At 38.7% G+C, this 27,352-nt stretch overlaps 1 protein-coding gene across 1 annotated transcript in view; it reads right to left on the bottom strand.

Annotated features, from left to right (window-relative positions):
* The window catches only part of LOC124802434 (leucine-rich PPR motif-containing protein, mitochondrial), a 207,000-nt gene that overhangs the window by 157,015 nt on the left and 22,633 nt on the right, over nt 1-27,352 (bottom strand). Inside the window, exons 3-7 of the mRNA XM_047263212.1 lie at nt 21,989-22,111; nt 16,770-17,037; nt 16,408-16,639; nt 15,981-16,172; nt 7,107-7,320 (exon numbers count right to left, since the gene is read on the bottom strand). Of these exons, the coding sequence (XP_047119168.1) occupies nt 7,107-7,320; nt 15,981-16,172; nt 16,408-16,639; nt 16,770-17,037; nt 21,989-22,111 (1,029 nt within the window). The remainder of the gene's footprint in view (nt 1-7,106; nt 7,321-15,980; nt 16,173-16,407; nt 16,640-16,769; nt 17,038-21,988; nt 22,112-27,352) is intronic.

Here is a 27,352-nt window from a genome sequence, read left to right as displayed (position 1 = left end):
TTTTTTAAATGATTTCCATCACCCTTTCTTTCACTCTTTCTTCTACTTTCACGATTTGTGCACCCTCAGGCAAGCCTTGTCCTGATTTTGCTGCCTTTTCCACTAACAACTGCTTGTTCAAATGCAAGCAGATTGCCAATATAAGAGAGTTCACTATGAAGAACTTCAGAACTACTCAATTTTTTTCAAAGCAGAAACCTTCAAAACACAAGCCAAAACGGTCTGAAGCATTTTCTATTTCTCTATGCAACTTGTGATTCAGTTTTTAAAATGGTGTGTGAACTTAGTGAATGGCTTTTCAGATGAAATAAAGTTCTGCTTTCATTGATTTTTTAGAATATCATTGTAGGATTTGAACTAAACACTAGCACAATTCTTTTTTAGAAGTATGTGCTTAAGAAGATAATATTGAATACCATCCTACTGTTCCAAAATCATGTTGGCTAATGGTCTTAAATTAAGTCAACTCATGGTTGCATGCCTCAAAAACTTGTGATGTGGAATGTCAAACTTTGACTGAATTCCTTCATATTCTTCCCAGCAAAAAGGCCAAACTTCAAAATAAGGTAAATTCAGATGCTTCTTCACCTAAACACTCCAAAGCCTTTCCATGGGCATCGTACATTACATGAATGCTGTAAGTTGTCTGCCACGGATCTCCTGGACATCACTACCTAGAAGCCTAAAAGCTTTTTTATTGACATTTGGTCATCTAATCCCAGCCTAAGGCATTTATTTAGCAGTAAGATGGCTTCAGAAAGTGCTTCGCATGATTTCTGATGTAATATTTCACTGTCTACTTTGCCAATAAAGAAAGTTCATAGGTGACGCGCTGTTATGCAATGCTTGTTCTCTGATCAAATTTGTAAATTATAATTCTCTTTTATCTTTAACATAGGTAGTCTTTTCCATCAAACCTTATTGTGTAAAATGGTGAACATGCTTCTTCTAACATATTTTCCGGAAAAAATAGTGTCAGTCCATCATTTACTGCATACCCCATTTTTTTAGATGAGACTGAAAAAAATGTTTAAAAATACTACCATGGAACATTAAAAAAATGTTACAAATACAGTTGACATATCCAAAGAGTAATTGGAAGCCACTGATTTTACTGTCCATACCAATCCAGTGGAGGAGGAACTATCCTCAGTACTTAACACCCATATTGTTGGCACACATACCAAACTTGAAGGAAGAGTCTGATCTGAAAGTTCTAAAAGTTACACTTACATTTTGCTGGAAGTGAGTGGTTAACTGAACTATTTTCCTCCCTTGCAGAGACTACTTTTCAAACTCTCTGTCTTCTCAAGCCAGTAACTACAGAATTTGCATTTTCCCATATCAAAAAGTTTACTTTCAAAAGTGAACAGAGTCTCACATGAGCAGTTTTGTTACAACAGCAAAAGTAGATTCTGGGACAAAAATTGAAGCAGTAGTAAAGGGGACTAAATGACACTAATAACAGTTGCACAAAATATAAAAACCACTCAAAAATTCAACAAGGAATAATCTAACACAAATTTCAAAAGCCCCTCAGGTTAGATCTACTTTCAATATTGGGTCATTCCGGGAAGTTAATTGAAGAACATGAATAGAGGAATTCAAAAACAAAAGTAAATAATTTACTTTCTACCTTAAACAGCCAAAATGATTGAAAAAGTGACAACAATTTATAAACATGACAAAAGATGACAACATTAAAAAAAAGATGAGAAAGGTGACTGACTACCCATCCTGACCTTACTTCTCACAGTAAATTCCTGGACAGAATGTAACATAAAATAAAGGAAAGGCAACCACTCACCAACAGCTAACTAATATATAAGTGACACACACATAAATGCATGCATGTGCACGCAAACGCACGCACGCACGCACGCACGCACGCACGCGCGCGCGCGCGCGCGCCCGCTACAACACTGATTGCCGACTATCGACAGCTTTTGCCTGGCAGATGAAGGTGGGGACAGGATAGGGAAGGATGCACTTGGCAAGGAAGGGGTACCAGGGATATTGTGAGGCAGGGCATTCAACAGATGATTCCAGCAGTTACACAAAATGAAAGGAGCTCGGAGGGTAGAGCGTATAAGAGGTAGAGAAGGGAGAGAGGCAGGGAGGTGTGGAATGGACAGGGAGGGAGGGAGGGAGGGAGGGAGGGAGGGAGGGAGGGAGGGAGGGAGGGAGGGAGTCGTTAATAACAGTATTAGACGAGGTGACTCTTTGAGCCTGCTTCATTTTAATATAGTCATGGGTGAGGAGATAAAGAAGGTATTGGCTGGTAGTGGTTATAGTAAGGGGGATGAAGAAATAAAAATCATTTGTTATGCTGACGATGCAGTTCCACCAGCAAACATTGAAAATAATCTGCACACATTTTTACATATATTTAATGTTGCAGCCGAAAACATAAATTTAGTCACATACACTTAAGAAAACATGTATGACCACATCTGTGGAACCAATTAGATGCAAGCTGAAAACTGGTGGAAAAATTATTCAGCAAGTATTTAAATATCCTGGTACTGATCTGTAAAGCACTGAGAATGTTGGAAAAAAGTAAGAGAACAAGTATCAAAAGTAAATAAAGTGGCAGTGTATATAATTTATACTATTTGGAAAAACAAGCATACAGGAAAATATGTAACGACAAGAATATACAAAACAACAGTGAGACCAGTTATAACGTACACAACTGAGACAAGAATGGAAACATCAAAAACAAAAAGACATGTGGAAATAACGGAAATGAAAATTCTTTGAGGGATTACATGGAAGACATTGTAAGATATAGACAGAAGTGAAAACATTAGAAAAGGATATAAAATGGGTTCATAAGAAAAAACATTAATGGAATGAACACGTAGACAGGATGGATGAGTGGAAGATTGTGAAAACTGTAAGAAATAAATTACAATGTGGTAAAAGAAATACTTGCTGTCCAAAGAAAAGATGGAGTGACAATTTCAGGGTAAATTGACAGGTACTGAAGGCAACAGGCTTTAGCTTAGGATGAAAGGAAGAAGAAAAAGAAAAGAAGAAGAAGAAGACCTATTGACAGATTATGTGTATCACTGCTGGTTTCCAAAGATATTCAACCAACTGTTTGTAGAACAGGGACGAGCCTAGTGTGAGACAGGTGTATTATTGTATCACAAACCACTTAATCAGCCTAAGAGTCCCACTTAGCCTCAATAACAAACTGACAATGATGTCTAAGCCCATGAAGTTCCATTCTGTAAGATTGATGAACCTGCTTTTGACAATGGTAGAACTCAACATGAGCAGGTGATAAACATGAGGAGAAATGCATGACAGAAACAAAGTCTTACACACATTGGGGTTGGCGACTCCAAAAGCTTGGAAATGTTGCCAAACATGTATTTCATATGCAATCTTCCACAGAATCATCATGCGGAAGAAACAGTGGGGGTTGTATCAACTGCAGTGAACTCTGCCGTGTCAAAGATGCAGCCACATAGTTTAAGCCACGAAGAGAGCCTGCTGCTGGTTGGTGTGAGCTCACTGCTGTTTTCAACAAGAGATTGAAGAATTTCTTCCACTGACATATCGGCCATAGCGAACAGAGACGTGAAACACGCCAAGTGATATTGTAATGCTGCACAAACACAATATCAGAATTCCAAACCAACAAACTTTTATTCCGTTTCCACATGCAGGAATGTACTGAGACACTGAATGAAGTAGTACTTAGTATGACACACACAATCAAGTAGAACATTAATGCACAGTCTAACATTGAGCATACATCTGTCACATAAACATTAGCCTGCTGAGTGTCCCAGTGCCGGACTATATAAGGCTGTTTGGTACACGGTGAAGCACTTGCTGCACCATCTGTGCCAATGTGCAGTGGCCTCTTTAGGCTGGCCATGGAGGCACATGCTGTTTAATTTCGTACTGTATAAGGTTACAACACATTGTGTATATTTTTTGCATTGAAATCCATTAAGTGCACTTGATGAATTACTGTTGTTCACATAATTTCAACAAGCCTATCGACAAAGTGCAGGAAAAATCATTTAAGTGCACCAAAATGATTTTTATTGTATAGAATATTCAACTATGCACTTAAAAGATTTCTAGCACGTTTGTTTAACTTCCGAGAGTGAGAACTGCGCTTAACTGGTTTTCTCCACATGAAAATAGTCATTTTCTGATACAGAATACATAAATAATCAAAAAATGACAACATTTGCACTCAACAGTTTTTTGCAGTAAGCCTGTAATAGATTCCTCAATATATAATGCTGCTGCTATTACATAAATCAATCTGCAGTGAGAGTTATTTGAAAATGCAGAAAGTTCTCAATCACCTGGGTGTGTATTACCTGGTTTGTGGGTTGTCTGTGCATAGTACAGTGATTTTTGAAAAAAATGTAAAATGAAGCCGGAAGCATTCTTTTTTAATTACAAAAAATATTTTCATTCAGAACACACTATTATGCAAGTGGCTAATCTTTTACTGCCAGAAGATGATGCAGGTAACAATACCACAGTCTGACATCCTTGAAACAATTTTCCATTTTTTCCCATTTCTCTTCAAGTAAATGCAGGAACTCCAAACATTATAACATGCTCATGGCAATTTCATGCCTATATATTTGTCTAGCCCTTTCCCTAGGAGCTTCTGATAATTTCCAACATATCTAACACAACACTAAAAGAATATGATGGTTTCCCCCTCCCTCCCCCCATCACCACCCAGCCCCTTCTAGGATTGTTCTCCCCAAGTTCTTGGTATGTACTGGTATGAAATACGATCATACTGTTAAATGTTGTCAGCAGGAATGCATTGTTGGCTGTATTTTTTTTTTAGCCACTAAACAGGTCTCAATAACAATGTAGCTTCTAAAATGAATCACTGACAATGTGTATTAGACTACACTCATGCTCATAAATTACGGATAATTGCAGAATGTGGTGCCGCACAATGTGGCACTACACAAAACTGGTGCTAATAGCATAGGCACACAGGGAACACACATGACACAGATCTTTAAGTCCACGGTATTGGTGATAAGTTGCGAAAACCATCCCGAAACAGATGTGCTACAAAACGCCACTGTTTCCTGCGTATGTACCCCAACATCAATGTGGGATATGATCACCATGCACATGTACACACGCTGCACAACAGGTTGGCATACTCTGGACCAGGTGGTCAAGCAGCTGCTGGGTTATAGCCTCCCATTCTTGCACCAGTGCCTGTCTGAGAATCTGAAGTGTCGTAGGGGTTTGAAGACGTGCAGCAATACGTCAACCGAGAGCATCCCAGATGGAGAACAGGCAAGCCACTCCATTCACCTGATATCTTCTGTTTCAAGGTACTCCTCCACAATGGCAGCTCGGTGGGGCAGTGCATTATCATCCATCAGGATGAAGGTGGGACACACTGCACCCCCGAAAAGGCGGACATACTGGTGCAAATGATGTCCCGATACATCTTACCTGTTACAGTTCCTCTGTCAAAGACATGCAGGGATGTACGTGCACCAATCATAATCCCACCCCAGACCATCAAACCACGACCTCCATACAGGTCCCTTTCAAGGACATTAAGGGGTTGGTATATGGTTCCTGGTTCACGCCAGATGAAAACCCGGCAAGGATCACTGTTCAGACTATACCTGGACTCATCCGTGAACATAACCTGGGACCATTGCTCCAATGACCATGTACTGTGTTCTTGAAACCAGGCTTTACGGGCTCTCCTATGACCAGGGGTCAGTAGAATGCACCTTGCAGATCTCTGTTCAGTCGTCTGTAGACTGTATGTCTGGAGGCAACTGTTCCAGTGGCTGCGGTAAGGTCCCAAGCAAGGTTACCTGCAATACTCCGTGGCCGTCTGTGGGCACTGATGGTGAGATATCAGTCTTCTTTTGGTGTTGTACACTGTGGACGTCCCGTATTGTAGCGCCTGGACAAGTTTCCTGTCTGCTGGAATCGTTACCATAATCGCGAGATAACACCTTGTGGCACACGGAGGGCCCGTGCTACAACCTGCTGTTTTTGACCAGCCTTCAGTCACCCTAGTATTCTACCCCTCATAACGTCATCAATATGTGTTCCTTGAGCCATTTTCAACACAGTCACCATTAGCACGTCTGCGAACGTCTGCACACTTACTCGCTGCACCGTACTCTGACATGCACCAGCACACCTCTGCGTATGTGGACTGCTGCCAGTGCCACTGTGCAACTACTGCAGGTCAAATGCACCGCATGGTCATACCCCAAGGTGATTTATGCCTGCAAACTGCCCACCAGAATGTTGTTTCGCCAAGTATCAGCATTATCCTCAATTTAGGAGCATGAGTGTATATCATATTTCTTGTTTTTGTTGAAATTTCGTATGGTTTACATGTTTTAGGAAGATGACAGAATGCAAACATATTGACCTAATGACACAAATCATTAGACAAGGAAAAAATCTGCAAGAGGTTAATTAGCAATGTCTATGAACAGAGATTTGAGTTACTGAGTGACATGGATATAGTGAACAAAGTATGTTAGGCAGTGGAAGAGAGCAAGTCAAGACAGCTGAGGAACCTATTATCATGCACACAGACTGAAATGCATTGATTCTTATCTGAGAGGTGCAAGACAAAATCTGTTTGAAAATACTGACATTTTGACTCTAAAAACAAAAGACATAAGCAGGAAAAAAGTGAAGGAACAGCAGAAAAAATTGGACAGTTTCTCTACGCAAACTGAAAGCAAGTTAATATGAAACACATTATGTTTTGAATGTATTTTTTAAAATAAGTTGTCACTTTTTGGTGTAAGTAATGAAGTGGGCTTTCAAATGTGGCATGTACAATATTTTCTAAATAAGATAAATTGTACTTTTGAATAGAGGCATGTATTTTGTATTAACAGAGTTTTTCATTTTCCGTACAGTCTCAGGTCCACATAAACCTGGATAACAGGACTTTGTTGCATTAAGGAGAGTATAAATGACAAATATAATTGCATAGTGGTTTACATCTCCCTCATTTCAGCATCACCTCATTCTCTTTCACAAAAATAATACGTTACAATAGCTTATTCCAAAAGAGATTCAAAAATTATTATTGGACCTACCTTCTGTATCCCCTTTTCTGCCACAAGAAGTCAAAAGTGGCCAGAAATAATGAGGTCTGATGGGAAACCCATCCTGCCTGAGAAGAGAGAGCAGACAGCAGGCCTGTTCCACATTGGAAGACTGTATACTCATCTCTGCTGCCAGAACCAGTGCCTTGCTGTTTAAGCCACTCTCCTCCATTTCTCTGCATATAGACACAATTTTCTCCACTGGCTGAAATGGCAAATTCTTTGTTATTAACAAACTCTCCAGTTCTTATTTAAAAAAACCACATAAAAATGAATTTTGGAACGTTGTAAAACAACATACTTAGCAGAAAAAACAGTTTGTTTCTGAATAAAATTAATAATGTGATATAGAGTGTGTGACAAAATTCAGTGTGAAGTACAAAACATTGTTGTGGCCTTAAGTTCAAAATACTGCTTAGATGCAACACTCCATACAGTATCCGGATGTGCAAGTTGTGGAGGAGCACACAGGAATAACAGCAGTCTTGAAGACTGGATATAACAATTTGTTTATTCTGGATATAATTACAAGAAGAGATAGCATTACAAGTTACAATATAGCTCTGATGTGAGTTGCAGGAAGAGATAATACTATCAAGTAACCATATACAGCTGATGTTCCTGAAACACCTCACCTTTAGCTATGATGATGATATAGCCCGAAGCAATGAATTAAAATTTGTACCAGCTCTGGGATTCAAACCTGAAGCTCCTGCTTATTAGGCAGACACACTACATCTACATCTACTTCCATACTTCACAATCCACCATACGGTGCGTGGCGGAGGGTACCTCGTACCACAACTAGCATCATCTCTCCCTGTTCCACTCCCAAACAGAACGAGGGAAAAATGACAGCCTATATGCCTCTGTACGAGCCCTAATCTCTCTTATCTTATCTTTGTGGTCTTTCCGCGAAATATAAGTTGGTGGCAGTAAAATTGTACTGCAGTCAGCCTCAAATGCTGGTTCTCTAAATTTCCTCAGTAGAGATTCACGAAAAGAACGCCTACTTTCCTCCAGAGACTCCCACCTGAGTTCCTGAAGCATTTCCGTAACACTCGCGTGATGATCAAACCTTCCAGTAACAAATCTAGCAGCCCGCCTCTGAATTGCTTCTACGTCCTCCCTCAATCCGACCTGATAGGGATCCCAAATGCTCGAGCAGTACTCAAGAATAAGTCGTATTAGTGTTTTATTAGTGGCCTCCTTTACAGATGAACCACATCTTCCCAAAATTCTACCAATGAACTGAAGACAACAATCCGCCTTCCCCACAACTGCCATTACATGCTTGTCCCACTTCATATTGCTCTGCAATTTTACACCCAAATATTTAATCGACGTGACTGTGTCAAGCGCTACACTACTAATGGAGTATTCAAACATTAACGGGATCCTTTTTCCTATTCATCTGCATTAATTAACATTTATCTATATTTAGAGTTAGCTGCCATTCTTTACACCAATCACAAATCATGTCAAAGTCATCTTGTATCCTCCTACAGTCACTCAACGACAACACCTTGCCATACACGACAGCATCATCAGCACACAGCCGCACATTGCTATCCACCCTATCCAAAAGATCATTTATGTAAGACATTAAACAACAATGGACCTACCATTGTGCCACACTGGCACTGTAGCTACCACAGCTTCACAGATTACCCTAGTATGTCTCTGTCATTGATACAAATTCCAACTCATGAAACAGCCCATTGCTATTCCCATTGAATTGAGGAGAGAAATATTCCTATGCTGACTGCACCTCCTGTCTCTGATTGGAATGCCCCAGACAGCGGGAGTAGCACCTGCAGTTGTAAAGTCTTCATAACACTTAAATTTCTATTTGATGTTAACAATTTATCATTCGTTTACCACTGCAAAACACTCATCTCTAAATCAGCATTTATGTAATTCATTACACATGTTGAATATGTATTCTGTGTAGATTAAAACATACCTTTATACGAGGGTTGGAACTTAAATAGTGCAACTATTTATTCACAACCAATACAAAAGAGTTACATGTTTGCACCTGTTACTGTCCTTCAAAGTAGTCACCAGCGTTGTGTAGAACCCATTGCCAGCAATGTGGGAGGTGTAATATACCGTTAGCAGAGCCTGTTCTGTTGATGGTGCGAATGGAGTTGTCTACTGACTGTTGATCAAAGTCACAAGGACTTAAGTCCACAGAGTATAGTGGGTGGTACAGTACTTCCAAGTCCCATCGACCGAACAGAGCAGCCATAGCTTGGACTGTATGCACCCGTGAATTGTTGTGCAAAATGATGGGTGGGTTGCGCAGGAAGTGTCGCCGCTTCTTTCGCAAAGCTGGTCGCAGGTGATGCTCCAAAAATGTACAGTAATACTGTGCACTGACTGTCTGCCCTGGAGGAACGTAATGCATACATGAGAATCACCATAACTTTAGACCGTTCCATTCGCACCATCAATAGAACAGGCTCTGCTAATGGTGTACTATGTATGCCACATCGCTGGCAACGGGTTCTATACAATGCTGGTGACTACTCTGAAGGACAGTAACAGGTGCAAACATGTAACTCTTTTGTATCGGTTGTGATAAATAGTTGCCACTATTCAAGATCCAACCCTCGTATTCTGCATGGTTTCAACATTAACAATTTGAATGGGTTATAAGAACAATTGCAATACCCACACCACACTTATTTAAGAAAAAACAAACAATGGAAAGTCCAGGGTGGAATAACAACAATATGGAAAAGATAGACTGAATTGAAACTTACAGCTTATTGCTGCAGATGGTGACACATCCTTGTGCTCCTCTAACAAGGGTAGGGTGCGCGATGGGTCTCACTGATTTGGCTCAAACTGTGTGAGTAGAAGAAGGTAGATAATCCTACCAAGTGCCAAGAATATCTGGCCTGAGTGAGCCATAGGAAAAGAGAAAATGTTCTCTAAAGATTTTTGAATAGAGTGTATGGGATTTTAAGCAACTCTGTTCTTGTCAGTGCCTTAGCGCAATGGTCTAGCACACCACTGCCAATTTGCCAAGGTGACTGATTCTCGCTGCACCACCCTCCACCTTTTTTTTAAAAAAATCCTTGCAGTGTTCATTATTATGGTCTGGCCACAGTGGCCAGAGACAGTGGTCATGTGTGAGTGTGTTTGCGTGAAAGTGTGTGTTTCGTCTACTTAGAAAAAGGCCTTGCGGCCAATAGCTCAACATGTATGGCAGTCTGTTTGTTGCATCTCAACATCTCTTCTAAATGGTGAGCAACAATCTTCCCTCTTCGTAATATTGTAATTATAGAAATCAAATATATTTAAATAATTCAGTTTATGTACATACAATTAACACATTCAATTCAGTTATGCATTTCCATATTTGTCACATGAATTTCACTTTATTGGTAGTGATGCCTGAGTAAAGAAAACTTCAAAGATAAATATTCAATAAGGCAGCAAAAAAATCACCAAATTCATCAGCCAAAATGATGTTGAAACTTTGGAAGAAAGTCATAGCCACAGAAAAGTTCTGTATACAGACAAGACATACAATGCCTGTTCTAAAAATTCCAGAACTTTGTCCACAAAATTTTTCTTCGCTTACCTTTTACTTATTGTGCATGGTTCTCCCTCAAAATACTCTCCTCCACAATTAATACGCCACTCCTGACACCATTTCCACTTCCGGAAGTAGTCTTGATAGCCCTCTTGCTGGGTCGTGCACAGCGCCATCTGCAAATTTTCTTTCGGCTCATCTATTTTGTAAATCTTCATCCTTTCAATGGGGTTTTCAACTTTGTAAATTAAAAAAAAAAAAAAAAAAAAAAAAAAAAAAAAAGTCCGCAGGTGCCAGGTCTGGAGAGTACAGACGTTGCATCAGCACAGTAATTTCGTTTTTTGTGCAAGTCATGCACCAATAGGGATGAATGTGCCAGTGCATTATCATGATGCAAGAGCCATGAATTATCTTGACACATTTCAGGCTGTTTCCTTCTCACATTTTCTCACAGGCATCGCAACATGTCCTGACAGTACTGCTGGCTAACAGTTCGTCCTTGTGGCACGAATTCATGATGAACTAATCCTTCAAAGTCAAAGAAAACTATCAGCATGGCTTTGAAATTTTGGACTGACCTGATGACATGTTTTTGTTCTTGGAAAAACTTATCCGACCAATTGTGAAGATTGACCCTTGGTCTCAACATAATAATCATAGACCCACATCTCTGCAACAGTTATGATTCTCTTGAGGAACATCTTGTTCTCATTTGTGTGGTCCAAAAGCCCTTCACAGATTGTGAGGCAAAGGTCTTCTTGACCTTGACTCATGAGCCATGGGACAAACTTGGTGACAACATGATGCATTCCAAGATGCTGTGTCAGGATATTACATGATCCAACTGAAATGTCACATTCTTCTGCAATCTCTCGGACAGTCAATCTTCGATTGGCATGCACAATTTCACTCATGTTTCTGACACAGGTGTAGTCCGCAGACATCGAAGGGCATCCTGAATGAGGGTCATCTTTGGCTTCGATCTGGCCATTTTTAAACCACATGAACTATTCATAACACCAAATATGGCTTAAGCACTGATCACTCTAGGGTTCCTGCATCATTTGGTGTGTGTCTGTGAAGGTTTTCTCGTATGTCATGCAAAATTACATGCAGATGCAATGCTTCTCTAACTCTGCCATCTTGAAATTCGCAAACTGTGTGACAAAACATTCTACTCAATACAGCACAGAACAATAGCTAACAGATGTACAACAATGAACCTTCTGGCAGTTATGCATTAAACACCCAAATGCGCAGCAATGCCAACCGCATTTCACTCCAACACACGACAGACGAGAAAAAACGAATGTTCCAGAATTTTTTGAATAGACCTCATATAATGCCAAATTTCAACTTTTATTACATAATTAACACTGAATAGAATGAATGTCAGTATGCATCAACATATAACAGGACACTGAATTCCAAGGATGCAAACACCATTTTAGCGAAAAAGTTCAAGGTCCTCAAAACCATTTGCTCTTACACCATGCATTAGGAGTGCTTCAGGTAAACTGTTACTCCTTGTATTTTTATGTATGCAAGAGCCTGCCAATATACTTGGTCCTATACTTGATCCTCAAGTTGCTAGTACCATCAAGAAATTAGAGGAAGAATGTAAGAATGTTGTTGTTACTTTACCCAAGCCAGGGAAACTAACAAAAGAGCTTTAGGCAAAATTGTTAGAAACAATATTAAAACCAAAAGTTGCAAAGACCAAAGTCATTCTATTGGTGGATTCATGGGGTGGCCGAGTAGATTTGACATAGTATGAGGAGACACTAATCAATGATGAAGACAAAGTAATGTGTATTATGAAGATCATTCCACCCAAACATACTCCTCTTGCTCAATCCTGTGATTTATATTTCTATCATCAAGTGAAAAATATAATTAAAAGACTACAGAGTCTTCCTGAGTTGCTACAACAACTGTGAGCATTATTGTCAACAGAATATGCAATTAAAATACACTACTGGCCATTAAAATTGTTACACCACGAAGATGACGTGCTACAGACGTGAAATTTAACCGATGGAAGAAGATGTTGTGATATGCAAATGATTAGCTTTTCAGAGCATTCACACAAGGTTGGCGCCGGTGGCGACACCTGCAATGTGCTGACATGAGGAAAGTTTCCAACCAATTTCTCATACAAAAACAGCAGTTGACCGGCGTTGCCTGGTGAAACGTTGTTGTGATGCCTCGTGTAAGGAGGAGAAATGCGTAACATCACGTTTCCGACTTTGATAAAGGTCAGAATGTAGCCTACTGCGATTGTGGTTTATCGTATCGCGACATTGCTGCTCGCGTTGGTTGAGATCCAATGACAGTTAGCAGAATATGGAATCTGTGGGTTCAGGAGGGTAATATGAAACGCTGTGCTGGATCCCAACGGCCTCGTATCACTGGCAGTCGAGATGACAGGCATCTTATCCGCATGGCTGTAACGGATCGTGCAGCCACGTCTTGACCCTGAGTCAACAGATGGGGGCGTTAGCCAGACAACAACCATCTGCAAGAACAGTTCGATGACGTTTGCAGCAGCATGAACTATCAGCTCGGAGACCATGGCTGCGGTTACCCTTGACGCTGCATCACAGACAGGAGCGCCTGCTATGGTGTACTCAACGATGAACCTAGGTGCACAAATGGCAAAACGTCATTTTTTCGGATGAATCCAGGTTCTGTACACAGCATCATGATGGTCGCATCTGTGTTTGGCGACAATGCAGTGAATGCACATAGGAAGTGTGTAATCGTCATTGCCATACTGGCGTGTCACGAGGCATGATGGTATGGGGTGCCATTGGTTACATGTCTCGGTCACCTCTTGTTCGCATTGATGGCACTGTGAACAGTGGACGTGACATTTCAGATGTGTTACGACCCATGGCTCTACCCTTCATTCGACCCCTGCGAAACCCTGCATTTCAGCAGGATAATGCACGACCGCATGTTGCAGATCCTGTACGGGCCTTTCTGGATCCATAAAATAATCGATTGCTGCCCTGGTCAGCACATTCTCCAGATATCTCACCAGTTGAAAACGCCTGGTCAATGGTGGCCAAGCAACTGGCTCGTCACAATACGCCAGTCACTACTCTTGATGAACTGTGGTATCGTGTTGAAGCTGCATGGGCACCTGTACCTGTACACGCCATTCAAGCTCTGTTTGACTCAATGCCCAGGCGTATCAAGACTGTTATTACGGCCAGAGGTGGTTGTTCTGGGTACTGATTTCTCAGGATCTATGCACCCAAATTGCGTGAAAATGTAATCACATGTCAGTTCTAGTATAATATATCTGTCCAATGAATACCCGTTCATCATCTGCATTTCTTCTTGGTGTAGCAATTTTAATGGCCAGTAGCGTACATTTGAACATGCAGCATCAATTCAGCACTCCTGTTTTAACCCCAATGAGTTGTCATACTTGGAATGCTTCAAAATCACAGAGGAAGGACCTTAATTTTTTAAAAAAAAGACCTTAATTTAAAAACTTTGAATAAAGTATGCTATCTGCTGACGCATATTACAAAAAAAATGTTTCTGCTCAAAAAATGCTTTCAAAAATGTGTACAGTGTGAACAATATTTGTGTTTCAAATGTTTCTTCAACGAATATCACCATAAAAATTTTAACTACTAATAATAATTAATTGCTACAATTTTCGGAACTTTTACTTTCATTCAAAATTTCACACAGTTATGTAAATTAATTGCACAAACATACTAATTATTTAATCTTAACTGAATTGGCTGAGGGAATTAGATTAGGAAATCAGACACTTAAAGTAGTAAAGGAGCTTTGCTATTTGGGGAGCAAAATAACTGATGATGGTCGAAGTAGAGAGGATATAAAATGTAGACTGGCAATGGCAAGGAAAGTGTTTCTGAAGAAGAGAAATTTGTTAACATCGAGTATAGATTTAAGTGCCAGGAACTCGTTTATGAAAGTATTTGTATGGAGTGTAGCCATGTATGGAAGTGAAACATGGACGATAAATAGTTTGGACAAGAAGAGAATAGAAGCTTTTGAAATGTGGTGCTACAGAAGAATGCTGAAGATTAGATGGGTAGATCACATAACTAATGAGGAGGTATTGAATAGAATTGGGGAGAAGAGGAGCTTGTGGCACAACTTGACTAGAAGAAGGGATCGGTTGGTAGGACATGTTCTGAGACATCGAGGGATCACCAATTTAGTATTGGAGGGCAGTGTGGAGAGTAAAAATCGAAGAGGGAGACCAAGAGACGAATACACTAATCAGATTCAGAAGGATGTAGGTTGCAATAAGTACTGTGAGATGAAGAAGCTTGCACAGGATAGAGTAGCGTGGAGAGTTGCATCAAACCAGTCTCAGGACTGAAGACCACAACAACAACAACATGAATATGCTAATTTTACGTATATAAACTGAACTGTTGGAATTTATTTAAGTTTTATAAGTAATATTTTAACAGTGTGACAACAAAAAAATAAAAATAATAAGGAAGCAGTGATAAAACAGAGTTGGGAATTGGCAATCGGTCATTTGACAATTAGGCTACAACACTGACACTAACAGTGTAACTTAAAATACTTTCAATTTTACTCCAAAATCTTTAGAGAGCATTTTCTCTTTTCCCATGGCCCACTCAGGCAAGGTATTCTAGGAACCTGAAAGGGTCATCTTACTGCTTCTACTCACAGTGTGAGCCAAAACAGTGAGACCTACCCAACACCTTCCCCCTTGTAAGCCAATGGCAGCTCACTAAGACAACTGTACAAAGATCTGCAGTGAAATACAAACCACACTGCAGCTTCACATTTATCAAAAATACCACTCATGATCTGTGTAAAAATTAAATTAAATTCTAGAAAAAAATCACACAAACACTTCAGGATTGAGTCTTTTAGTTTAAGTGTATTTACTGTGCTACCAAGTACACTAGTACATAAAACAACCACCACACACTTCTCTCCAGCTCATATTCAGACATGAAATTAACTTAAAAAAAGGTTTTACGCCACTTAGCTAAATGCAATCATCTATCTACACCTCACCCAACTACGCACCCCCAAAATTAACATCATGCTTGTCTCTCTTGATTTCATAAAAAGACAACATATGGCGAATAAAAGAAGTACTTCGGATAACTGATCTCTTCAACTTAATAACAAAACTATTATGACACACTATTTTCCATTTTTTTTCTTACATTTTTGTGATTTTCTCAATCACAATGTACTACCAAAACCCTGTAGCAGCTTCTTTATGTATGAATTTCTCATTCATTTCTTCTATGTACACATTCTTGGCAGCTTACCCGGTTTACATGAATTAGCTGCTTTATGAAAAAATTTCCAGCCGAAAATGAGTGCCCTTCAGGAACCACTGGTGGAGGCATTGTCTTCAATATCTTCATGGCTATTTCTTCCTTGCCATGATTAACTAGCCGTAGAATTAAATTAATAGCATCTTGGTTATAGCCTGCCAACTGCTGCATCTTGTCAATGATCTACATGAAAACAAAACAAACAGAAACTGCCACATATCTTTAGAGGTACAGTGTACTTAAACTGCATTACATGGACATGATCATCCAAACATTTACAAGTACAACATTTACTGATATGAATACCAACTGAACACAAAGACACAGGTGAGTGCACCGTAAGTATGTTTGTAACGTAAGACGTATGAGTAACTTGAAAAAAAGTTATGCATTTACTTGAGGTTTTGGGCATACTTACTTCATCAATCAATTTGTCATGCCCATTGACAGCAAGTTCGTAAATTATTTCCATAAAATCTTTATCTAAAAGAAACACATTATTTTCTTGACTTTCTGCAAAGACTTTTCTTATGGAGTCAATGTCTCCACGTTTAGCATATCCACACAACAATGTAGTGTATGTGTCTGAGCTAGGTTCAAGTCCAGCCTGTCGCATTACACCCAAGATACCAACAGCACTCTCCATGTCGCTAGAAAACACAATCAAATAATTTAAATAATTTGAGAGGATTTTTCACAAAATAAATTTCACTGTTATAATTCAACTTCTTATATATCAGACAGCAGGAGGAAAAATGATAAAAACAAAAAAGCTCTTACTCAGCCCTGGAATGTCCCATGATAAGAGCATTAAATACATTTTCATTGACTGGAAGCTGTTTTTCCCTCATGAATTCTAAAATTCTTGTGGCACCTTCAATGTCTCCCCGTTGGCAATATCGAGCTATAAGTCTCTGATAAGTAACACGGTTTGGCTCAACACCCTTCTGCTCAAGATCAGCCAGAAATTCAGTAGGGGAAAATTCATGTTCATTCTCCAAATAAACACGAAGCAATGCATTGTAATGGCTGATGTCCAAGGGTACCCCTAAGACAGAAAAAAAGGAAATTACAAAACTGAAAGATAAACTATTTCTGACAAAGAACTGAACAACGAAGATAAAATATAAGCAATGTTATAAAATTGTGAACATTAACTTGCACAAATTGTCCAAAATATCAGTTTGTAAAGAATGGAAATTTAAATGAAACTAAAAGTTCATATACAACGTGTAAGCAGGTTGACACAATGTCTGCCGCAAATGTTTTGAGTGTCGTGTGAAACTCAAACAGAGGGGAATGAAATATTAAAAAAATTACAAACACTATGTCACAGAAGCTCTGACATCAGTTTCAGTGTTTCATTGGTATAAAGGGCATCATAAAACAGCAAGAAGCCAAACGATTGACTGAATGTCTCTCAATACCAACATCAGATAAAATGTATTGAACTAAGGAGCTCTTATCAACAGAATCGTCAGTAGTAGAGTGTGTCTCATTCTACTCTTCAGACTGAAAGGAAGCGTATTGGATACCTGCTAGAAGCAATATTTTTTTTTTTACTTTTTTAAAAAATTCTATATTTTTTTTCAAATTGGATTGTTAATAACAAATACTGACTAATAATTTTTAATAAGTATTACATGTTTCATAGTTAATTATTAACTGCATGAAAATGAAAGTATTCACAATAAATTAAAACTTGATACAAAAATCCAAAACATCAAATACAAAATTAAATACTTTTTCGTTTTATACTTTTTCAAAAGTATATGAACAAAAGTGTTATTGATATACAAAATTTTTCATTTAACGATAAGACATTCTGTGGTTTTGTTACCAATTTCAATGTATAACGAACGTGATTAATAAATAAAAACAAAAAAGTTACTTTTATTTTAAAAATGTGGATCAATATTTGCTATTAACTTCTCAATTTGACAATAAAAAAAACTGAAGTTTCATGTTGGAATATCAACAATATCAGGAAAGTGACAGATTGCTACTTACCGTAAAGATGACCCACTGATTTGCAGACACGCACAATCAAAAGACTGTTACAATTTAGTTTTCTGTCAAAACCTTCTTCAGCAAAGAAATCACATATACATAAGCAAGCACATCTCATGTACAAATTACTGCTACCGCTGGTAACAGTGGTCAAACGTGCACGAGGTGTGCTTGCTTGTGTGAATGTGTGTGTTTTCTTTGCTGAAAAAGGCACTGGACAAAAGCTGTAGTGTGTAACAGCCTTTTTGCTGGGCTTGTCCGCAGCTCAGTGAGTCATCTCTACAGTGAGTAGCAATCTATTCTTTTCCTAATATCGTCAATTTGATAATGCAATTAATATAAATTCAAATAAAAGAAAAAAATATTTACTTCCTGGAAGAATCAAACAAATGTCATTGTGATTTGAAGACTAGGATTATAACACTCGGCTAAGCAGTGGATGATTCTGTTAGCAGAAGGCTTCAACTGTTTTATAGTTTACACACATCACTGATAGAAAATTTTCAAACTCTCCCTTCCCATCCGTTTTTGAGAAATTGATGTTGGGGCAGTGATCTTCAAATCAAATCATACAAGCCAGAAGAATATTAAAGAAGGCCATTCCACAACAACCCCTCTTAAGATAAAAGTCTCAGTCTTAGAATGATCACTAATATTGTTGTATTGCCAAAAAAATATGTTAAGTGCACCTTTTATGAGCACTTTCACATGAGAAATGTGTGTACTTAATGTATTCCCCAAGTTTTGACTGACGATCGGAAAAATATGTACAACTCAGTTTCACAAGAATAGACTGGTTGTTTGACAAATAAATTGAATTTTCTTGAATATTTCATAAGCATTAATGAAATTTGTTTACTAGTAGAACCAGGAGTAACACCATGCTCACTAATGTTTTTTGACAGTAGAGAAGTCATCATGGAATGCATTGGGCAGACAAGTATTTGAACGTGTGACAAAGCAAGTCATGCACATACATCATTCAACCCAGTGTGCTTGTATCATTCATCATGACAATGTGTGGACCCACACTGTGTTTATGGAAGGTGAATGTTTGTCTATGAAAAACATTTCAGCACTTCCCCAACTACCTTACAATACAAGCATAGTCAACTGAATCAAATTCCATTTGAATGGAAACAATTCTTGGATCACTGAAATTTTCCAGGAGTCTGTGACAAGGAACTCTCCTTTATTTTCGACCTTCATGACACACTTCACAACTTTTCTAGTCACCGCTTCTATTTTCTTGTTTCCTAATGTTGGAAACTCCATATCACCATCACAAGCCTCTTCAGTATCAGCACCAAAAACAAAGTTGCCTCAACTCTTTAACTCTTCCACCACTGTTGCCACACATTTCACAGCCACCACGGCTTTCATTAAATGGTGTTAAATTACACCTTGACCATTAATATTACTATTACTGATTGAGTTTTTCAAATTTGCATTCATAGGCTTAGAAAAGTATTTACCAAATCTTTCAGCTTTAACAGTACTTCCATTTTTCATTCAATAAGTCCGTTTCCTATTTTGAACACCGTTTAGCTAGTTCAGGCCACTCACTGTTGGATAGCCTACTTTTTTAAGACAGAAGAAGCACAGCATTGAATACTGATAAAGCATTGTCAAATCATACAGGAGTTGATGTGAAACGTTGATGTACAGCTGTTGCAACTAACGACATTATCAATCACACTCCAACTGAACTCAACTATGAACTAAATTCTATCTAGCATCAACACTACAACCCTGACTTCCATATTTTCAAATTACGTAATTTTTTATAGTTCTCTCAGTGCCTACACCCAAGCCCTACCTGACCAACAGGTAAACATAGCTGCCAACTTACGGAAGATGTTGTCAGTAATCACATGGTAAATACGGAGGCAGGCTTGGGGGGCCTTGTCAAGAAAATTTTAAAAATTATACCTGATTTCAGACTTTAAATGGTGTTTCAGACACTTCCTGACCACAAATAAAGATTTTCCAGAAATAAAAAACAATGTAAACAGGTTTTTTTTAATAAGTCATCATCTAGCAAAAGCTGTTCTTTGATGTGGCTGCATAAGTTGATGAAAAGACTTCTGATATCTTTGTAAAACCCGGTAGCTTCTAGTGCCTACATCAAGGACAGTATCTTATTCCCTTTTTGATCCCCCCCCTCCAAAACAACAGTTCCAACAGACAACCAGACATATATACCGCCCAAGGTTTGATAAATCTCACAATGAAATCTGTAAATAAGGTATTTACGATGCTGTGAAGTTCATGCATTACTGGCTCATTTTTCTGAAGGATTCCATGTGCTTTGGTAAATAACAAAAGAATATTCTGCAAAAAAGAAAGAAAAATATAGTTTAGTAACTGGATCTTTTGCCCGGCTAGCCGCACGGTCTAACATGCTGCTTCCCAAGCAGGAAGGCAGTTACGCTACGTAAGTGATTGCTGCGCAAATACAGTCTCCACATACGCGTGCACCATCATTACTCAACCATGTAAACATTTGGGGTTCACTAGTCTGGCATGAGATGTTCCCAGGGGGGGCCCACTGGGGGCCGAACCACACAATAACCCTGGGGTTGCGGGACTGCTGTGGCCTGTTGTGGGGTTATGAACCACTGAGGACTCTGGGGGTTGGGGGACTGCTGTGGCCTGTTGTGGGGTTATGAACCACTGAGGACTCTGGCGGGACGAAGCCTCTCCATCATTTCTCGGTCCCTGGTTCATTTAGAATAGGGTGTAGTCTACATAAGTGGGAAATCTTATTTTTTTGCAGTTTCCTCATTGACAAATTTTTGCCAGAGGTTTCCACTGTTCAATTATTCTTTATACAGGTTGGATCAAAGAGGGCCATCTTGTACACAAAAATCAAAGACTGAAAGCTTAATGTATTTTTGAAAATACAGAGCAGTCAAATAAATGAAGTACAATTAAGAGCCATCTATTAGAGTTTTCTGAAATGCTCATTATGTGAAGTATGAGTATGTACAATGTTTACATAAACAGTTGCATAGTCAAAACACATCCGATTTTATAGAGTTCAGTGTTACGCATATTTGAGTTTAACAGTAGTGTCTTTTTGAACTTTTTTCAGACAATAGTGACGATTCATTACAAATTATTCATTATGAAAATGTTCAAGGCATTACACACCTGTTTGTGCAGATATATATGAAGCCAGTGGCAGGAATAAATTTGTATCATTATGTGTGGTTGCACTTTCTTCAAGAAAGCAGCAACTCCTCTTACATATATGTCTCACCACTGTATTTGCATCGTCACATACAGATGAAGTGCATTTTTTCCAGGTAGTTCTTTCCTTAGCAGCTGTTTGCTCAAGAGATTAAGAATGTCATCTGGTTAGAAAAACTGCCACAGCTTACAGACAAATGCCTTGAACCTAGTGACACCATTTTCTTTGAAATCAGTTTTATTCCTATCCTTTGAGCTGGCACGGGCAGAACGAAACATTTTCATCGTCACTCAATGTAACCTATCTTAGTAAACTGTGGTGATGAAATTATTCATAGACACCTTTATTATGTACTGAGAAAATCATTATGTACATTTAACGAGTAGTACATTTTCTGATTTGTGAAGTACCTCCTTCTGTAATTTTTAGTAATTTCCCATAACTCCATGATTAAGGTGATAAATTCACAATTACAGACAATCCTTAATAGTTGGCAGCCATGTCTAAATCCAGCCCTCATCGTATGAAAAAGAAAGAGAAAGGGGTTGGAAGGAATGAGGCTATTCAAGGAAAGGAGAGTCACAAAGAGCAAGAGAGCCGGTGGAATGTCAGCAGGAAAAGATTCGAGGGAAACATCTCACCTTTTCTACGTATTTCTCAGTCAGCTTCTGCAGAAAAAGTACAGTCTTTCACTATCATTATTTGGTTGTAGCTTGATATGCCACGAGAGAGAAGAACAAAGTTGCAAATTGGAAATGAATGCACAATAGAAACACAATATTCTTGAACTTACCTAGGTTTTCTAATGTTTTCCATACTTCATTCACAATTTTTGTCCTCACCTCAGGAGATTCTTCAGGTACAAGGTTTCCACAGCATCGTATAATCAGAAGAGACTGAGTGCTTGTGGCGCAACCTGTGCACACAATACTCATAAACACAAATGTCATTACTCATAACACAAATGTCATTCTGAATTTCAATATGCAGTAAACAGCAAGAATATATAAAACTTTTAGATTCATACATATGAAGTTTGTGTGAAATGATACACACAATTCTTGACAACCAAAAGTTTGCAATACTCTGACAACAATTGCCAGAATGAGATCTATTTTAACCCAGGCACTATAATTGTTGGTTCAAGCACAAATACTTCAAAATGACTTCAGTTACCTCACATGACATTACAAGGTGTGAGAGAAAAGTAATCAGACTGATTTTTTTATCAACAAATAACAGTTTTGTCCCCTTCAAAGTAGTTCCCTTTGGCAGCTAAACACTGGCAGAGTCATTAATCCCAGTATTGGTAGCAGTGCTGAACGGCTTCAACTAGTAGGGCCTTTAAGAAGTCAGTTACATTCTTTTGAATGTTGTTCACAGTTCCAAAATAACATTGTTTTAAGACTTTTTTCAAGTTCACAGGGAGGGGGGAGAGACAAAAAAAACAACAACAACAAAGTCACAAGCGGCTCAGATCAGGTGAATAGGGGTGCTGTGGGACAACACGAATGGCTTTTGATGTCAAAAATTCCATGATAGATGTGGCCATGTGACATGAAGCTTTGTCATGATGCAGCATCCACTTGTCTGCAATGTCCAGTCTCAATCGATTCACCCTTTTCCTGAGTCTTTCAAGGACATCTTTGTAAAACATTTGGCCGACAGTTTGTCCAGGAGGAAAAATCTCACAAGAGTGCACACATGTTTGACGTTTTCATTGCTTTTTGAAGTTTTAGGTCTCCCTGAGCGAGGTTCACCTTCAATGTGTTCTTGGCCTTTCAAAGGTGATTTGTGCCAGTGGAAAGCTTGTGCTCTTAACCCATTAGTGGCCACTGTCCCTTTTTTAGGACGCGTATATTTTATTTATTTCTACGTAAGCAATGGAGCTTTTAGCCTTTATTGTTGCACCTGTAGATTCAACTAACTGCTATAATGCCTGTAAATGAAAAATGAATAACTTTTTTCTAAGTACTTCATGTCAGAAAAATTATAAACTTGCCGATTTTTTGTTCTCGCACTTGGCAGCACTGTATGTCTGCTGGTAGCTTGTGGATGACAATGAGCTGTGATTTAGTTGTCTGGGTGTGTTTGTTATGAACATATGGATGTCCGTGTAAGATTAAGTATACTTCAGATTTTTTCAAGTAAGTGCAATATCGATATATTTTATGCGTCCCAATAATGGGACAATGGCATGTTACATTACCATTTATCGTTGATGTGCCCTATTCTTGTATACACGTATTATACAGAGAAGAACTGCATTTTACGTTCTTTATATCTACTTTTTTCATATTATATTCGAATTTTATGATTCCAACAGGATAAAAACATGCTGCGTGGGCTTACACTTGAAGAAATTCTAGCAGAACTAGAGAACCACCAAGGGAGTCATAATGAAGATGATTACGTAGAATTGGCGATTACCATATTTACTCGAATCTAAGCAGCACTCAAATCTAAGCCGCAACTGAAAAATGAGACTTGAAATGAAGGAAAAAAAAAAATTTCCCAAATCTAAGCCGCACCTGAAATTTGAGACTCGAAATTCAAGGGGAGAGAAAAGTTTTAGGCCGCACCTCCAAATCGAAACAAAGTTGGTTCATTGTAATATGAGACACAATTTAGGTCGAATGAATGACGATACAGCTACAGTAGTTTGGTTCAAGTCGTAAGCTTAGCAGTTAAGCTTTACCAGGTAGCCATTGCTATGCGTCAGGTGTTCCATCCGTATTTATACGGGTACCCTTCCTTTTTCGCGTACTTCATCTGGTTTGAATTGATTGCTTATTTTTCTTTGATCTGATAAGTGCCGTTCTCTTTGTTATAGGTGTTTACGTCACTCTAAGCTGAAAATGCATTACTGTACTGTGTCATGCATTGTTTGTCGCATTCTGATAATGCGTGTTTACGACCTGTTGCCGCTCGCGGCTCGGCTTGCTTTTGTGCACGCTACCGCCACTTACAATTAAAAAAAGAGAAGAGGAGAGAGAGAGAGAGAGAGAGAGAGAGAGAGAGAGAGAGGAATCATCTCATTAGCGAAACAATGGCAAGATACTGCTATTTGTTGTTACTTGCAGTGCTGTTTTCTTTGATAATGATCAGCATGAACCAAATAATAGACAGCGTATGATAGATGTTCTGAACAAGAGTTTAGCGAAAATTTTTCTCCGTTTGAAAATCTTTGCAGACGCCTCTTTAGTACATTACATTCTGCACTGAAATTAGAGTCATCTTAGATTTAAAAATCTAGTCAATTGCCAAGCTTCATTTCTGACTGTATCACTATTAGGCATAAGAATAATACGAGTATAAACACGACATGATATGCACATTCTTCCGTGTTTGCTTTCTCTCACCCTAGTTTCGTAGTTTATTAGGCAGACAGGATTTAAATGAGTTAGCAGCAAACACGAAAGAATACATGGCAAAATGTTTATATTCGTATTTTCTTATGGTGAAGAGAATACTGCATGCGATTCACAATTCATAAAGCTGCCTATAAGGAACCATCTCTTCTCACAGGTAGGAAAAAATTCAGAATGTAGAGTTGGCCATATTGACAAACATCCCAGTCTTGCCAGTCGGATTTTCGTAGTACATTGAAGTGCTGCTACATTCGAAGATGGGCAATGAGGAATTTGTATTTACTTCGTTGGATAATGTATGAAAATGCAGTGGTCGAAACTCCAAGCGGAGAAAAAAAGCTCCTCTTCCACCTTTTATTTTTTTAAATTTATTTACTGACGCAGAGGGTTTAGCGCCAGTATTTATCGTTGTGCCTGCAAAGCATGCCTGTGTAGCGCTACGTATATTCTACAGCAGAAGTTAGTTGTGGCGGCACCTACCAACATTTTTCAGAACACACACAGGCAGACATAGTGTGTATATGTGCGGATGGATGTGTGTGTGTGTGTGTGTGTGTGTGTGTGTGTGTGCACGCGAGTGTATACCTGTCCTTTTTCCCCCTAAAGTAAGTCTTTCCACTCCTGGGATTGGAATGACTCCTTACCCTCTCCCTTAAAACCCACATCCTTTCGTCTTTCCCTCTCCTTCCCTCTTTCCTGACGAAGCAACCTTGGGTTGCGAAAGCTTGAAATTTGTGTGTGTGTTTTTTATTGTCTCTATCACCATACCAACACTTTCGTTTGGTAAGTTACAGCTTCTTTGTTTTTAGATATATTTTTCCCATGTGGAATGTTTCCCTCTTTTATATTCATATCATTAATTTGAACCCAACAATTACGTTTGAATAGACATTCAATAATATTAAAACATTCTTTATTTATTGTTTGTGTTGTTTCTTACAATATTATGCATGGAGAATAAGGTTGTGAATTTGGATAGCGCATTTGGCCAATATCCCAAAAGTGGGACGGTCTGTAGTTTTTGTTCTAATAAACTGAAGGAATGAACACACTGGTTTACAGAAATAAAACAACACTGAGTTGCCAGATCGCTTGCAGTGTTGTCATTCTCATTACTTTTCTCACACACCTCGTAGATCACACATAGCATTAAGGAACATAAAAGATTCTCCTTTTGTTTGCAACCAAACTGATGACATTTTAGTTTCCACATTTTATATGGACATAAATGTACCAGCTTTAATATTATGAGTAGTAGTAATAAATGTGTTGGCTAACAATCAATTGTTATTTTGATTGGTTAATATATGGCTATTGTGAACAAATTTCAGATTACAACTGGAAGTTCAACAAGTCCTCACGTAGATGAAAAATTAAGGTTCAAAAGTCAATCTGCAGATTTTAACAAAATCTGGCAATAAACAGTCCACCTAAAAAACTTGGGAGGGAAACACAAAGAAAGGAAGAATCCTCTCAGTAGTTCCTTTGTCTATACTCCCTGTACATCATGTTTCTCCTTCTCCGAGGCTTGGAATAGCTTACTTCTCCTCCTCTGGATCTCTTTCTATTTCCTCTGCTTCTGATTAAAAAAGCCATACAAAATTAAAGTCTTTTAAAAAATATATATAACAACCTATACGCCTATCATCCCGAATACAGTAAAACCAGTTTTAACAGTCAGTAAATAAACCCTCTTCTTGTCTCTTGGTAATAACAACAATAATAAAACAATAATTATGAGTACTATTACAATTATGGTTTTTAAATTTGTACATGTTTTATTGTATAGCAATGAATTTATTTTGCCCGATTAATTCAATACGAGAGAGAGAGAGAGAGAGAGAGAGAGAGAGAGAGAGATATATTGAAGTGGGCACCCAAAAATGTTCTACACATTACGAAAGGACCAACAGTGAATACCAATATCGGGGATGATAAGATAATCAACTTTGGTCAAGTCTCAGAACTCCTGGGCATCAGTTTTGAATCAGCACTGTCTCCCCCCCCCCCCCCCCCTCCTTCCTCCTCTCCCATACACGATGGACCTTTCCCTGGTGGAGTGTTTTGCAGGCCTGAGTGATAAGATAAGCATATTGTAGGTGCAACCACAATGGAGGGGTCAAAATAACCTGTGATTCCTCAAGATGGGGAGCAGCATTTTCAGTAGCTGCAGGATCAGCAATCTGGCTGACCGACTGATCTAATCTTGTAACACTAGTCAACATGCTCTTGCTGTGCAGGTACTGTGAACAACAAAGCAAGGGGAAGTTAGAGCCGTTATTTTCTTCTTTTTCCTGAAGCACGCACTTCCACTACAAGGCTTAATCATGATGGTATCCTCTTGGGAAAAATATTCTCAAGCTAAAATTGTATCGCATTTGGATCACAAGGGAGAGACTACTCAGGAGGATATAGTCATGAGGAGAAACAAGACAGATTCCATGGCTCAGAGAACGGAGGAGAATTTAAAAATGGAAATGAGTAAATTGAATAAATCACGTCTCAAAATGATATATGCATTCACCAGTATAGTAAAGTCAGACTGGCAACGTTCTGGGACACAAAATGACTGATCCTGGCCGAGGACCATCCAAAAAGTTAAATTAAAAATGGTGCAAATTTTTATGTCTTCTGGCAAGATAAACTGACAGTCACGATTCATAAAAAAGTGACAAGGACAACTAAGGGTGTGCCTGTACTTCCCATTAACACCAGTTCTGTGAAACCAGGCCGTTTGGACCTGCTGAGGAGACCTCTGCATTGGATTAGATCACAAAAGCGATGTC

Source organism: Schistocerca piceifrons, chromosome 6, assembly GCF_021461385.2.
Source record: "Schistocerca piceifrons isolate TAMUIC-IGC-003096 chromosome 6, iqSchPice1.1, whole genome shotgun sequence".
NCBI classification, from domain to species: Eukaryota; Metazoa; Arthropoda; class Insecta; order Orthoptera; family Acrididae; genus Schistocerca; species Schistocerca piceifrons.
This window is presented reverse-complemented; position numbering and strand designations above follow the sequence as displayed.